This window comes from Harpia harpyja, chromosome 10, assembly GCF_026419915.1.
Source record: "Harpia harpyja isolate bHarHar1 chromosome 10, bHarHar1 primary haplotype, whole genome shotgun sequence".
In the NCBI taxonomy this organism is placed as follows: Eukaryota; Metazoa; Chordata; class Aves; order Accipitriformes; family Accipitridae; genus Harpia; species Harpia harpyja.
In genome coordinates this window covers 24342336-24356582 of record NC_068949.1, presented here as the reverse complement: position 1 = coordinate 24356582, position 14247 = coordinate 24342336, and the positions used below count along the sequence as shown (strand labels likewise).

At 45.0% G+C, this 14247-nt stretch overlaps 1 protein-coding gene across 6 annotated transcripts in view; it reads left to right on the top strand.

Moving 5' to 3' along the window:
* Positions 1 to 14247, top strand: part of PAX2 (paired box 2) — an 85510-nt gene that overhangs the window by 55622 nt on the left and 15641 nt on the right. For all 6 annotated transcript variants that reach the window (XM_052798626.1, XM_052798621.1, XM_052798625.1 and 3 more), the window contains exons 6-7: positions 3002 to 3177; positions 5010 to 5136. In XM_052798626.1, the coding sequence (XP_052654586.1) occupies positions 3002 to 3177; positions 5010 to 5136 (303 nt within the window). The remainder of the gene's footprint in view (positions 1 to 3001; positions 3178 to 5009; positions 5137 to 14247) is intronic.

Sequence of the window (14247 nt, the reverse complement as noted above, 5' to 3'; positions counted from 1 at the left end):
GGGCAGCAGATATCATATATCACCTCTCTCTGTGCTAGGGAGAGAGCACCATAATCTCTCGCAAATTTAGAGTGACAGATTTGTCAAGATCTGAAGGGCCCCTGAATAAATGAAGGAAAAGTGACTCCTACAGCGACTTGGGAAAGCTATGGTTTCAGCTTCTTCACACAAAGGCATGGCTTGTGCACACATGGGAGACACGCGTGCACAGGGCTCTGCAGGCAGACAGGAATTGCAGATATATGTGCATGTATGCACTAATCTGTGTTAACCACCCTACTCACTAAGGGTAAAATCTGGTTTAATGACAACCTATGGAAGTTTTACCGAATACGTGAACACCCATCCAGTCACACCAAACACCACGCATAGTGTAGGGATGCCATCCTTGAAAATCAAATATAGCCCAAACCAGCTGCCACAGACAAACAGCTGCTCAGGCATGTACAGTGATGCAGAATCTAAAGAATACCAGAATAATGATCTACTGCAAAAATACCCACGTGTATTAGCATCATGGTGTGCAGAGTCATGCACATTGACTGACACATGTGGAAAAATCCTCAAAGGCAAACAGCTTCACAGGCTGCAGACAGGTTGAGACAAGCACTGATACAGAAACACACTTTTTTTTTCTCTGAGCCTGGACCCAGGAGTTCTGTGCCAGCCTTCTGCAGGGAGGACCAGAGAGAAGTGCCTACTGGAATTGGGAGCATGAGCCTCGAGCCACCCCCTGCAGTAACAGCGCGGTCCATCTAAACCACAAAAACTGCACTGACACACACAGTGTGCAGTCCACCAAGCCTGGTCTTTGCTTTGTTTTCTCTTAGTTAAATCTGTCATGAACTCCAGCTTTCAGGAATTTGAGAATTTTCCCTTGTGCAAATAAGCCTGACGAGGGGAGAAAATGCCAGGGATCAGCGCCAGTAAACAGGCCTGCTCTGGCTAGGGGTGGAAAAGAAAGAGAGAAGGGGCTGCTTGAGGGAAGGCTGCTGGCTGGGACAAATCAATATGTAATATTTTCTATGGTCTTGCGAGTGGTACTGTACTACGTTACTGTATATAATGTACTATTGATTATATCATATCGTATAATCACCTATAAACGGATATATCTCATAGCCAGAAGGCAGCAGGCTCAGTTATAACTCTGGGCCACCAGTTGGGCATTAACTGTGCCAGGAAAATACCCATCTTGGCACCATCCACAAGCTAAAAGATGAAGCAGCAGAGTGGCATGATTCTGGCCATTGCACAGTGAATGCCACCCCAGGCTTCTGGGAGCATCATCTGCCCGTGAGCACCTCGCAGTCGCATGGAGGAGGGAAATGGTCTATACAGATCCCTCAACCACTTCCTTGACAGACAGCAAGTTTTTGAGATTCACAGACCAGAAGCCACCAAGAAAGGCTGAAGTATGAGGAATAATAGTGAAAAAGCAGGAAGGTAATCGCAGCGCAAGAGGGAGAACCCGATCTTAGGTTAGACAAGGTGATAAGACAGTCAGACTTGTGTCTGATGAAACATAGTAGGTAGAGATTCAGCATGGAGGGTATGGAGGTATATCAGCATGGATGAGACAGGGGATTATAACCAGTCTCACCAAAGTTAGGCTGAGAGATGACAGCAGAAAGATACTCAGCACAGTTGGAGAAGATTATAATGAGCAGACTTGCCTCAGATGAGATGAGGGATTATGACAAAGGAAGATTCACTTCAGCTGGGACAGGAGGTTATAACAGACAGACTCACCTTGGATGTGACAGATGCTAATAGCAGGAGACTCACTCACTTCAGATAAAAAGGGGTTATAACTGAGATAAATGCACCTCATTTGAGTTGGGGGATAACAAGGGAAAAAAAACAAAACAAAACCAGGTGGGTGATAAGGTGGTTTATCACAGGGAAAGATTCACTTTGGATGGGGCAGGGCATTTATAATGGACTCACCTCGGAGGGGATGAGTGGGCTGTAAGAGATGTGGGATGGCACAACAGAGATAGAGACACCTGGAACAGGGCAGGAGGCACTGCAGTGCCTGTGGACTGTGTCAGAGGGCTGTTGCAGGGACAGAGGTGCACTTCTGGTGATGCTTCTACCAGAAAAAGGCTTTTTTCCTAGTAAGAACAAAGGAATACCAGGAAGCCAGTTCCTACTGTGTAGGACTAGGTTTTGTAATACAGTAATTAATTTTGGATAGGAAGGGGGACTGACAGAGGCAAAGACTCATCTCATTTTGGAGGGAGTTTTATAATAGAGATATGGGTCATGGTAAATCATGAGCTACATGTGGGAGAACGGGACAGAGATCATAACAGAAACCAACGTATGTTGGATGGGACAGACACTCCACAGGGAGAGACTTGTCTTGGGTGAAACATGGAGTCAGAAACAGGATCATTCCTGTTATCTGAGGGGGATGAAAGACGCATCTGGGGTACCACAGGACAAGATCAGATAAGAAGGAAAGTATAACAGAGATATAACTTCTGTTGGGACCAGGGAGCTACAACAGAGACTGACTCCCTTCCAAGCTGTAAGAGAGCCCTTTCTCCATTACAGGCTTCCTCAGCCCTCTCCAGTACAGGTCCATCCTCAGCACTCTGGTTTCTCTGTGAGCTCGCTCTCCAGTAGCCTTCTAGCGATGCTAATCGCTGTGCTTTGCTCCCATTTTATGCTCAGCAATGGAGATTTGGCAATTTTTAACACTGAAAATCAGCGGAACCGAAACTCATCTCTGAGCCGAACACCATTCTCCACAGCCGCACTCATCCTGGGCAGGAGAGTCCCACAGAGCCTGCGGGAGCAGCCCGGCTGCTCCAGCCTACAGGAGGGGGCTTCCCTTGGGTCCCCGCAGCCTCCCCTTCCCACAGGAGTGACACAGCTCCCTGGGTGGAGGCGGAGGGCCCTGCTCTTTCCCACTCTGTCCTTGTCCCACACCCCTTGCTGATCCGAGCCAGGGTGGTGCTAACTCCCTGTTTTCTCTGTCTGTGCCCTGCAGATGTATCCGAGGGCTCAGTTCCCAACGGAGATTCCCAGAGCAGCGTGGACAGTTTGCGGAAGCACCTTCGTGGCGACACTTTCACCCAGCAGCAGCTGGAAGCTTTAGATCGAGTTTTTGAGCGTCCTTCTTACCCTGACGTCTTTCAAACATCAGAGCACATCAAATCTGAGCAGGTGAGGGCCTGGCCTGGTAATGGGGACCCACAGGCGCCCATAGGATGATAGCAGGGAGATTCCTTCACCAAAATCACTCTCCCCCTCTTCACCCCTTGTTCTCACACTGACCTGTTATTGCACATACAACACATTTACATTTTACAGCACTTTCTAGTTGTAATATCACTGTGCTGATGCACGTGTATACACGAGCTCTGCCTCCTCTTGTGAACTTGCCTTATACGTGCGTACTGTGCTCTCCCTAAATCCCCATGTCTGTCTTTCCATCTGCACACACACCTGCAGGTATGCAGGCATGTTCTTGCCATGAACATGCAAACAGTGCCATGCATGTTCACCGGCACACAGCACTGCACGGAGACTCCTGCACTCTCAGATCATGCCAGTGACCAGTGAGCCACAGGGTCGGGCTTTAACAGAGCATTTTCCTTCATGACCCAAAGCTGAGACTTGACTCCCATCTCCAACCTAGTTTTCCACACTGCTCTGCCCCCCTTTCCCTTACTCCCCCAGCCTTTTATCCCAAAAGCTGTTTGTCTTAATAAAATGAAAATCAAAAGTCTTTTTAAACCGCCCCAAGCCATAAACCAACAAAGGAAGAGAAGGAGAGGCTGGCTGTGGACTCCCTTCATCCCAGAGTCCCTGGGTTTATTACAATGAATAACCTTTATTTACTTTCATTAGACTATTAAGCACCAGCACAGTCATTTTTCCCCCTGAAACTCTGAGCAGGGCCCATAAAGCAAATCCGAAGCCTAATTGAGTTCATTTTAATTTCTCTCCGATCACAGCGAATTACTCTGGTGATAAATCAGGGGGCAGGCTCACCCCCAGTAGAAGGCCTAATTTGCAGCTAATTACAAAACTGATTTCTACAGGAAGATCAATACGAGAAGGAATTGGAAATGACTAGGCAGTCCTAGCCAAGCAGGGACAGGGGCGGGGAGGGGGCAGCGTGTGGGGAGCCCACTGGAGGAGGGGGAGATGTGGGGAGGGGGTTGGGGAAGCGCGTGGAAAAAAATGGAGCAGAAAGAGCAGAAAATCAGTTTTAATTTAACGTAATATTAATCAGAGCAACTTTTCCTGCTGTTTTGTAGCCTTCCCGGTTTCTCCAGCTCCCGCGTCTGGTCCGGAGGCTGTCACAATAAAAAGGCAATTACCAGAGCCTTTCGGACAGGACACCCTTTCAGATTCAATGGCTCTCCCCCTCCCACCCTTCTGTTAGCCATGTGGCTCCCCCCTCCCCAATTTCATACCCCAATGCACAGAGTGACAGAGGCAGGGGATGAGGCTTCTTTGTTTGTTTTTAAAGAGCTAGGACAGAGGTAACAGTGGAGGGGAGGCAGACAACTCAGCAGAGAGCCTGGCTACAGCAGGCCAACACTGGCTGCCTCCTACAGCCTGCCTGTCGCGGTCATGTCATTGCAGTCCTCTGCCCCAGCTGTCCTTGTCACCAGGGCAAACACCTCCCGCCTCTGCTCAGCCAAGAGGAGGGGACATGGATTTCCCCTTTCTTTTTCCCTCGGCTGGCACAGGCGGCCATCCCCATCCCCATAGCACTGAACGAAGGCTCAGCCGTACCACAGATAATGGGTCAGATCCCTCACCCCTCTTCCCTTTCACAGTGGCACACAAGCGGGTGGGATAGTTCATCCTAGGAACCCCCCCGCAACCCTCTTGTCACTTCATCTTCTCCATTTCCTCCTCCTCCTCCTCCTCTTCCATCTGTGCAGGGGTTTGCATCTCTCCTCTTCCTCCCCCCCATCTGTACACCCTTCCCTTTCTCCCGGCGCATCAATAGCAAGCTGTCTTTCTCCTCTCTTCCCCAGGGTAATGAGTACTCCCTCCCAGCTCTGACCCCTGGTCTCGATGAAGTCAAATCAAGTCTATCCACCTCTGCTAACCCAGACCTGGGGACAAATGTGTCAGGACCCCAGACGTACCCTGTGGTGACCGGTAAGCTGCCTGACCAAACAGCAGAACCAAGCTTTTTATTTATTTCCCTCATCACCATTAGCTTCTGCTTTTTCTGCTAATGCAAGATATCCCTCTGTGGCAAACATGGGAAGAGACAGAAAGACTGTGGAGGACATCAGGGCTCAAGAGAAGCTTGAAATTCAGGATATTGGCAGTTTTGGGTACACCTAGAGGTTCCCAGGTGTGACTCAAAGACAGGCAAACCCAGGCATGAATTGGGAACTTGTGTGCCCAGATGGGGCTTAGGGATGGATGTTGGTGCAGGACAGATATGTCCAGATATGCACTGTGATTTTTTCCTTTGTGTCTGAGAACAAGAGGGTCATGGCTTACCATGATCTGCACTTGCTTTTCTCAGGGAGAAACAATAATTTAAGTTTTATTCAGCCCTGGCATTTGGAAGGGGCATTTGCAAACTAAATACTGAGGTCTGCTGAACTGTGACTGCTAAACTCCCTCTTCCTTAAGCCCACGAGTCTCTAACAGCAGCTGGCAAAAGAAATTTGTTCACAGCCTTCCCCCTTCCCTCATGTGTGGGCACATTAAACTCAGGTGTGTCTGGGAGAGTAGGAGTTGAGAGCAAGTGCATGACAGCAGAGGAATTGGGATGCACAGAAGTAGGAGGCAATTTCTGCAGCAGCTGCTCCACAGAAACTTCCTCTTCGCTGGTGGCACGTGCAGTACCTGAGCGGCACAGGGTTGTCCTGGGGCCGTGGGACACACCGTCCTGATACTAGTGTTAGACTGCCTGCCCTGTGCGTGCCTAGAGCCATAAGGAGATATTCTGGTGCCACAGCCCTTCTTCTCAGGCTTTAGTTGCCGCTGGTCCCCACTCACACAGCTACCATAGATTTGCACATCTCCTGGGTAGCTAAAGCAGCTGGCAAGGCCCGAGTGATTCACCCCTGTTTGGTCTATCTTCCTCTCCCTACCACTGCTGTGGCCCCTCTAGAAACCTCGCAGTGTAAACTGAGAAATAACTCACAGCAAAAGAGGTGCAAGTCCTAAGTTAGCAGGGGAAGGAGCTGTTGCCTCTTGGCCAAAAAGCTGTCCTCTGATGGCACAGAATCAAGAGCACTGGAGTCTGTGTCTCAACTTTTTCTTGCAGAAGCCCCAGCTAATAGCCCCTGAAGTCAAAGCAGCTTATGGCTGAGGCAGGCAGCCGTTGCTTGTTCAGCAAACACTGAGCAAAGGCATATTGTTGCATGCAGCTTTTGGCTACCAGGAACTTTGGGACCGGGCAGGATTAGTAACAGTTACTCCAAATACAGAGGAGATACAGGTCTGCAAAATATCAGGGAGAACCATGGGGAGGTGAACTGTATATTTAGGGAGTGTCTAGAAAGTGTGACATCCCCAGACTTTTTTCATGGCTTTTACTGCTGTCAGGCTTGATCCAGGATCCTTGTAGCCATGCAGTTTCTTAGCCAACCAGAAGAAAATGGCTCAGCGGTGGCAAAGTTGTTCCACCTTTCTTTGTATTTGCATATGCAAGACAAAACTCAGCTGGTGTCCATCTACTATTTAGCAGATCTACATCTCTTTACAAGAAATACTTTCTTGTCTTTGGGGTGTAAAGCCAGTAGGAGAGCCGTACTCTCCTTCCTTCATGGAAGGAAGATCCCCATAGCTGGATGTAAAGGTGAAGCACCTAAAATCAGAGTTTAAGATTCAAAGGGGTCATTAAAATAATTCTTCTTAGTCCTTCTGCCTAAGTGAAGATGGTGCATTCCAGCCTGTTAATATGAGCGCAGAATTCCCAAAGGCTGGGGACACTGTACAAGCTTTGTACATGACTCTCGCAAGGGGACAGCAGGAGACAGATTTGGCCTCACAGAAGAGGCTGTGGGTGGAGGCAGAAAATCTTCTTCATGTCGCCCCCACCCTGTGCCATCCCCACTCTGTTCCCTGCAACACTCCCAGCTCAGCTCGAGAACATCCCCATCTGATCCATCTGGATCCAAGAGTGAGAAAAGTTCATTTCAGACCCAGCTTGACATTCCCAGGTGGCAACTTAGCACTAACATCTCAATCTGTATGCGACATTTCAATCAGCGCAGAGTAACAAAAGCAGAACTATTAGCGTTGGGAGCTGTTCACTGGTGGTAATGATGGGGAAACTCAGAAACTGGAAATGAAAAGGGAAAAAAAACCCTCAACACCCTGAAAGGCAGCAGGGGAAGAGGGGCGGAGAATTTTTCCTCTACACTTAGGCCAGGATCCAATGTTTGGATTAATGGTGCCATTACCCAAGAAAGGACTTCAGATAATGCTCATTCTTAAAATGTTTTTTCTGGCAATTAAATGGTTGCAGTTATTGATCTTCATTGATCTGATGTCCTCAATTTGCATAATCTATTAAAGATGAATGATTCATGATGTGTTTGCTATGGGGCTGGGCAATGCTTTCAGGAAGGACCAGAGAGGTGAGGAACTCAGTGCTGCCTCCTGATCTACCCCAGCCAGGAAATTAAGGAAGAGGCTGGGAGCATGCAGATTTCTTTGGTATCACCCAGATCCCTCTCCCAAGAAGGGATATTGGAGTCATAGCGAGCACTGAATTGCTGGCTGCCTGTTTTGCTGCTGTAATGTCATCTTTGAAATGCCTCTTTGCTCTTGTCCCAGGGCAGTCCGTGCACCCAGGTGATATCTGAAACAAATGTGAAACACACCCACCTGTGCAGGCTACAAACTGTGTGTGCAGTCACTTCAGGATATAAGATTTAGCTTCCAAGAAAGTCTCCCCAGCTCAGTCTTCCCAGACAGAAAAAACTATCTCTAGCTCTTTCCACACCAAAGCTGTCTGGGACTGGATTCTTGCCCTTTCTGAAGACTTCAGAAAAAGTCCTCTCTCTGGCTCATGACTAGCTTTCCTCAGCAAGCTCTCTCAGCTCACGCTGTTCTGAGAATACACCCTTCCAAAAGCCATCAAACCGTCAACAATATGTAACTACCTAAAATCTTGGAATGTAGTGAGATAGTTAAGTACAGATGTTGCTGGACTCCCTTTTATCTGTCTATAAGCTTCCCAGAATTGAAGAGCTAGAAATGCTGCAAAACAGGCAGCCACCTCCCCAACATGCAGGAACGCCTTCCCCAAAGTCCTGGGCATCTATTCAAAGACACAGCTTAGCACCACAGTTACATACAGCACAGCCTTGCCTAGTACTGCCAGTATCAAACACTCCCTTTCAGACACTTATTCTAACGCATCTTAGATCATCCATTTATTACTGGCAAATTACTCGCAAGAACATTTGTTTACTATGGAGCAGACAGGTCACCCTTATTTCTCTCCACTAAGTAGCTGCAAGGAATTTCCATGAACAAGCTGACACTTAGGGGCTAGCTGGCTATGAAAAGTGCTCCCGCTGTCCTTCATATAGAACAGACAATGTAGAAATTTTCAAATTCCTTGTGAAGTATCAGAGAAAGTTCTTAAGAGCTGCCTGAGAACACCACCTAACCTCTTCCTTCACATACAGGCCAGTGGGCCAGCTACATCTTGCCTTGATGTTGCATGGCCATCATAGCTAGACTGGCATAGATCCCTGACAGTTTCTTGGACAGTATCTTTGGACACCAATCAGATTTCTTAGAAGCAAAGATCCAAGCTTGAACATACCAAGATAAGGCGAGTACATGCGGTTGAACACCAAGACAAGAATTCTGTTGTTGAGAGGTTCTACTTCAGTTATTTCTATTGAAGGCAGACAGCCCAGGCAGATGAGTATAAATCTGTACAGGGCTAAGTAAACACAGAAAACCTCAATAGCTTTCTTTTATTCAGTAGTTTCTACAGATCTTTGAGTTTGGAAGGTACTCAATAGCTAACACCTGAGAGGTGAGCAGAGGAGAACCTCAAGATTTTGGCACTAGCAACAGGAGTACTTTAAAAGCACAAGGTTGTTCACAGAAGCCTTGAATCCTTTGAGAACAAAGGTTAAAATTCTTCTTTAAGCACCATCAGAAGTCACATCTTTTGGAATAGGCATGCATGAACAAGTGAGGTGTCTTAAAATCAGGTTCTGAGTTCTGGGGGCTTAGATTAATAGTTTGGGAGCAGAGGCCTTTCCAACTCAATTATCTAGCCAGGAAGCTACCCAACAGAGAGGCAGCACTATGGGAAATAAAACGTAATGGACTTTTCATGTATGGCTTGAAACTTGCTTATTAATAGACTACTAAAGGGGAGGATTTACCTACTAGAGGGATTGTAAAATTACAGCAAAGGTAAAGAAAAACTTCCCTTAATTGAATCCCAGCAGTTTTAACTAAATAGACCTTGTTTGCCAGCCTGCTACAATCAGTGAGATCTACAAAGAAAAGTAAAGGTAAAAGACAAGCCCAAGAAAAATGGGGCAAAAAAAGCACTTCAGGAACTTCTACTGTTGACTGAAATGGGAGTATGTGTCCCCCTCTCTTTCTGTGAGGAGGTTTCTGAGTGCTTCTTTGCTATGGTTAGCACCTATTAACAGGAATAGGTAGCTTTTAAAATCATCACTACCCACCAAAACAGCTACGACGTCCTGTGTAGAAAATGTTTCCTTCTCTCTGGGAAATACATTTTTCCCTAAAGCAACAAGTATCATCCAGGGTGAGAAATCCTGATGACAACTCACGATGTGTCAAACTAAGGCACCAAAAAAGCACAAACCCCATCAATCTCACTTTCCTCCAGACCTAGTCTATCTGGCATGGGGTCAGATTTTTTTTTCAGTTTAAGTTAATTTTTAAATTCATACATGAATGTATGCAAAAAAAATTTAGAATTACTGACATAAAGGCTACTTGCTGTGTCTGAAAGACATACAAAAATATTACTTAAGCAGCATCTGATTTCTAGGAAAGTTTTCAAGAAAGTTGTGATGCTAAGCACAGAGAAATCACTGGCTAGACACCTGGATCCAAAGTTTTTCTGAAATGATAAACAATCTTTTGATAACTTTAGCCTCCTGCAAGGTGAGAAGATATTACTTCCTTCACTTCAGCTTAGTGAGTGAACTGAAGAGAATTTTGCTCAGTACAATAACCAGGTCATTCAAAACTAAGAAACAAACTAGGATTTGAAAAAGCAGGAACATTTGTTTTCCTCTGCCAGTGAGTGAAATAAGCTTGGTGTGAAAGGATGAGATCTATTAGTTCTAAAACTGGGTTCTGAAATCAGTTCAAATTCCTTCTTTTATATATCCTTTCTTTGATTTAATAAGTCATTTTTGATGCAAAACCTGCTTAGAAAAGCTTGCTTTTTCTGTTCTAGTATATTTAGGAAGTCAGGGAACTTGTGGTCATTTTATTTAATTAGCATGAATAATTACAAATACTGTTTTTAATTTAATTCTAATTTCCATCCAAATATAGCTTGACACAGATCACAAGTAAAAAGTTAACAATCTAATAAAATAATAATATGGACTCATCGTTCACTATTTTCTCATATAATAATATGTAAAGACAAATTATATTAAACAACATAATTGCTTAAATAAATGTGTACAGATGCAGTTCATCTACTCAGCAAAAATTGAAATAACCACGTTTAGTGTAAATTTTGTATTTGTCAAAATATTTGTTACCACCCATAAAATTCAACCTTTTAGAAAACAGCCTCATAGTGCAAATGTAAAACAAGTTGATCTAGCTTGCTGTTTAAAACCATGATTAAAACTGACCATTACATTCAGCTGTACTTACATCATTACGCTGAGAGGGGGAGCATTTCCTTCCCCTTTTCCTTGTTTATACTGGTGGAAATTTCCTGTCTTGCTCCAATCTACTTTAGCCTCTGACACCAGTGAGCAATGGCCTTGGTCAGGGCTTGACTGAGCTGACTTAAAAAAACCTCTTTAACAAACTGCTAGGGGCCCCAAATTGGCTTTGGTGATGGCAAATCCTACAGATGCAGACCCACACTCTGCGGCACAGCATCACGGGTGCAGCCACCAGCAGTCAGGCAGCCTGTTGGGCGCATCTCTGGATGCCCCAATGCCCTGAAAATGGAATATGATAATCATTCATGAGGCTGCTACAAGCTTGTTACTATCCTGCCTCATCAAAATGAAGAGGTATTTTCTGTGAGCAAGCCTCTCCTCTATTTAAGATGAGGAATCAGCAAAAGTAGAAGTCCACAGGACCTCCAAATTTCATCAACTGCTTCGCATCCCTAGGAAGAGATAATATCTTCTTATCTAGTCAAGGAATTTGGAAAGGCAAAAGGTGTTACTACTCTTCTGCAGGACCAAATGGCTGAGGGTGATAGATGGTCAGATGGAACATACAGGAATAGCCAGGGGGAAAGGAATCACTTAAACTATTTCCATGCATCCAATGGAAGTTTCACTGACAGTAACTTTATGATGCTGAAGAAGGTGGTTTGTGGGCTTGAAAGGCATATTGAAGTGAGGAATCCAGAAATGGATGGTCTGAAATAAAGTCTTCACCTTCCTTAAATTAGCATTTAAGTGAACAATAGCAGTGAATGACGATGTCATGTAATGACAATAGCAGTCAATTGGCAATCCCACTCCGATTTCCCTCAACAAGGGGACAGCATTGAAGGCTGCCACACTCTATGCTGCTGGATAAAAAGGGACTTTTTTAGAGAAAGTAATTATATCATCTTCCCAACGATGCAGTTTTTGCCTTTTCTTTGAGGCTAAATGAAGGATCCAGTAAGTATGGCTATGATGAAAATTTTTGTGATGTAGATATTTGTGCATTGACAGCAAAGACTGTGCTTTATATCTGAGTTAAGCAACACCTGTCAGCAGGTGTTAATAACTTTTAATGTCCATCAGCTGTACTGGATTTAACCAGGCCAGCTGCTTGTACAGTTGAAACTACCCACTGCAGTCTTTCAGAGAAACGGAGAGCTTATGGCAATCTTTGGTCCTTCTTTGCAGGTTTAGGATTGCTGTGGGCTACTGGGGAAGATCTATCCTATCTTATGATCAGTAGAGTATCATTGTGATGAAACCTTGGAGGTACCTATAATGAGGCCTATGTGAAAAACTAACACGTTCTAATTACATTTCCCAGCATATATTTCAAAAGCGTCTTGTTTAAGAGGTAACATTTAAGTCCCAACCACCAAGGAATAAGCATATGCTACACTTTAAGGGAGGAAGTAATTGCCCAGCCTGATAGGCTGGGACTCAAGAAAGGGGATGACAGTATGAAACTGAACTCCACTGAACTCCTCTGTTTGCCAAGTGCACTAGTTGCACATTTCCGCCCCCACCCCCAAGACTTTAAAGCACATCTTCCTTCATCAGCTCCATCTGCAAACAAATGTACTTAGAGCCACATGAAGTTGACTTCAGTGGAGTTCTCAAGTGATTAACACTAACAGTACTCAACTAGCTTCAAAGAGTAAGTCCAGATCACAGGTCTACTGGAAGCTCTGTACGAGGACTATAAAACTTTTTCTCTCCAAAGTAATGTATAGAGTTAGCAGGTCAGTTTACTTGGAGAGCAGAAATTAGATCAGACACAAAATCTAGATTTGTAAAATTCAGTTTTATAAAAAATGGGGCAAATAGATTTCAAAACTTGACATCAGTGATGTCACAACAGTTTTGACTCTCGGGGAAAAGCAATCCAAGGTTGTTTCTTTAAACATGTATTTCAACAACCCACATGTAAAACATTGAGCTAAGAACATGGATGGATCTGTGCAGAAACGAAAAATAAACCTGAACACACAAGGCTAGTTCTCCAGTCAGCAGGAATACAAAGAGAAGACAAGAAAGGTACAATGAGAAACAGATTAGTCTTTGCACACTTTTCAGTTGTTCTAGCAAGGGTCTATTATGATCACAGAGGAGGGAAAAAACCCAGGATGATCTTTATTTATCTTCAGTGCAACTTGCATAATGCTCTTGCAAAAGAAAAGCTAGAAAACTGAGAAATGAAAGACAAAGCAGTTCTTCTGACATGACAGAAAGCAAAAGTGAAAGATACGCTGTGTCAGTCCAGTCTGGTCTTTTGCATGACTTCTAGAATTTGAGGCAAGATTCTCGTGGGATAAAGTGATGTGATTCCACTGGCTGTAGTGTAAACTCACCAGTGTATGAATGCTGAGGAGCCAGTCCCATTCTGTTTGCCACAATGAAACTTTTCTCAGGAATGGAGAATGCCAACATGGAAAAAAATGTTTCAGTGGTGGGTACAAGCGTAGGAATCAAAACACCTGAGATAAGATTCAGCTTTGGCCCAGGGTTCCTACACGAACTTGGGTACATCTTCTCTGGGCTCAGTTCCTCACAGACAAAACAGTGATCCCTAAGGAATGCTGTAAGGATATGTGTTCTAAAGAGTGAGGCACTGGGGTCATACAAATATTTGATAGAGACCCCAGGAAAAGATGAAGAACGCTAAACATTGTCAAGATGGTGAGCAGTGTTGTTAAGTGGCTGTGTACAACCCATGCCTTATGCAGGCATGTGCCATCTTGATCTTCTTTGTTTACTGAAAAGAAAAAGAGCACTGGATGCAGGTAGCTTATCCTCCAGGAAGCCAGCAATGAAAAACAAGCAGCTTATCTGGTCCTGCAAACCCCCCTGCTTCCCTTCCCTTCAGCAGAAGAGAGCACAATAAAAGCTGAGACGAGTCTCTGTAGGAACCCAAAGCTGTGAATCTTCCTCTCACCCTGTCTGGCCAAAATCCCTTCATTCGCAGGGGGAATTTAGGCCAGAGATCACCAGTTCTAGCTCTCCGCCAGAATAACAGAGGAGAGGGTTAGAAAGGAAGAAAAACAGCCATAACTCAGCAAGTACAGTCAGAAAGAGAGGAGTAGGAGATGCACAAAATAAGTAGTCCTCTGCTATGTTTCCAGCTATATCCCCACCCTGCTGACCCTTTCAGATTTCCCCCACCATGACATTTGGTGGTATTTTTTTGTCACTTATAAAGAAGGATATCGTTTGGCATTTAGAAGAAGAAAGGAGCCTGGGACAGGAATAGATTGCTGCTGCTTTGGAAAGGGATTGCAAACTCATTCCACCCCCCATTTGATTACACGTCCTTATTCCAGCCTTAGGAATAAGACACTGATGGATACCTTGGGGTTCACTGATACAGCCTTACTGA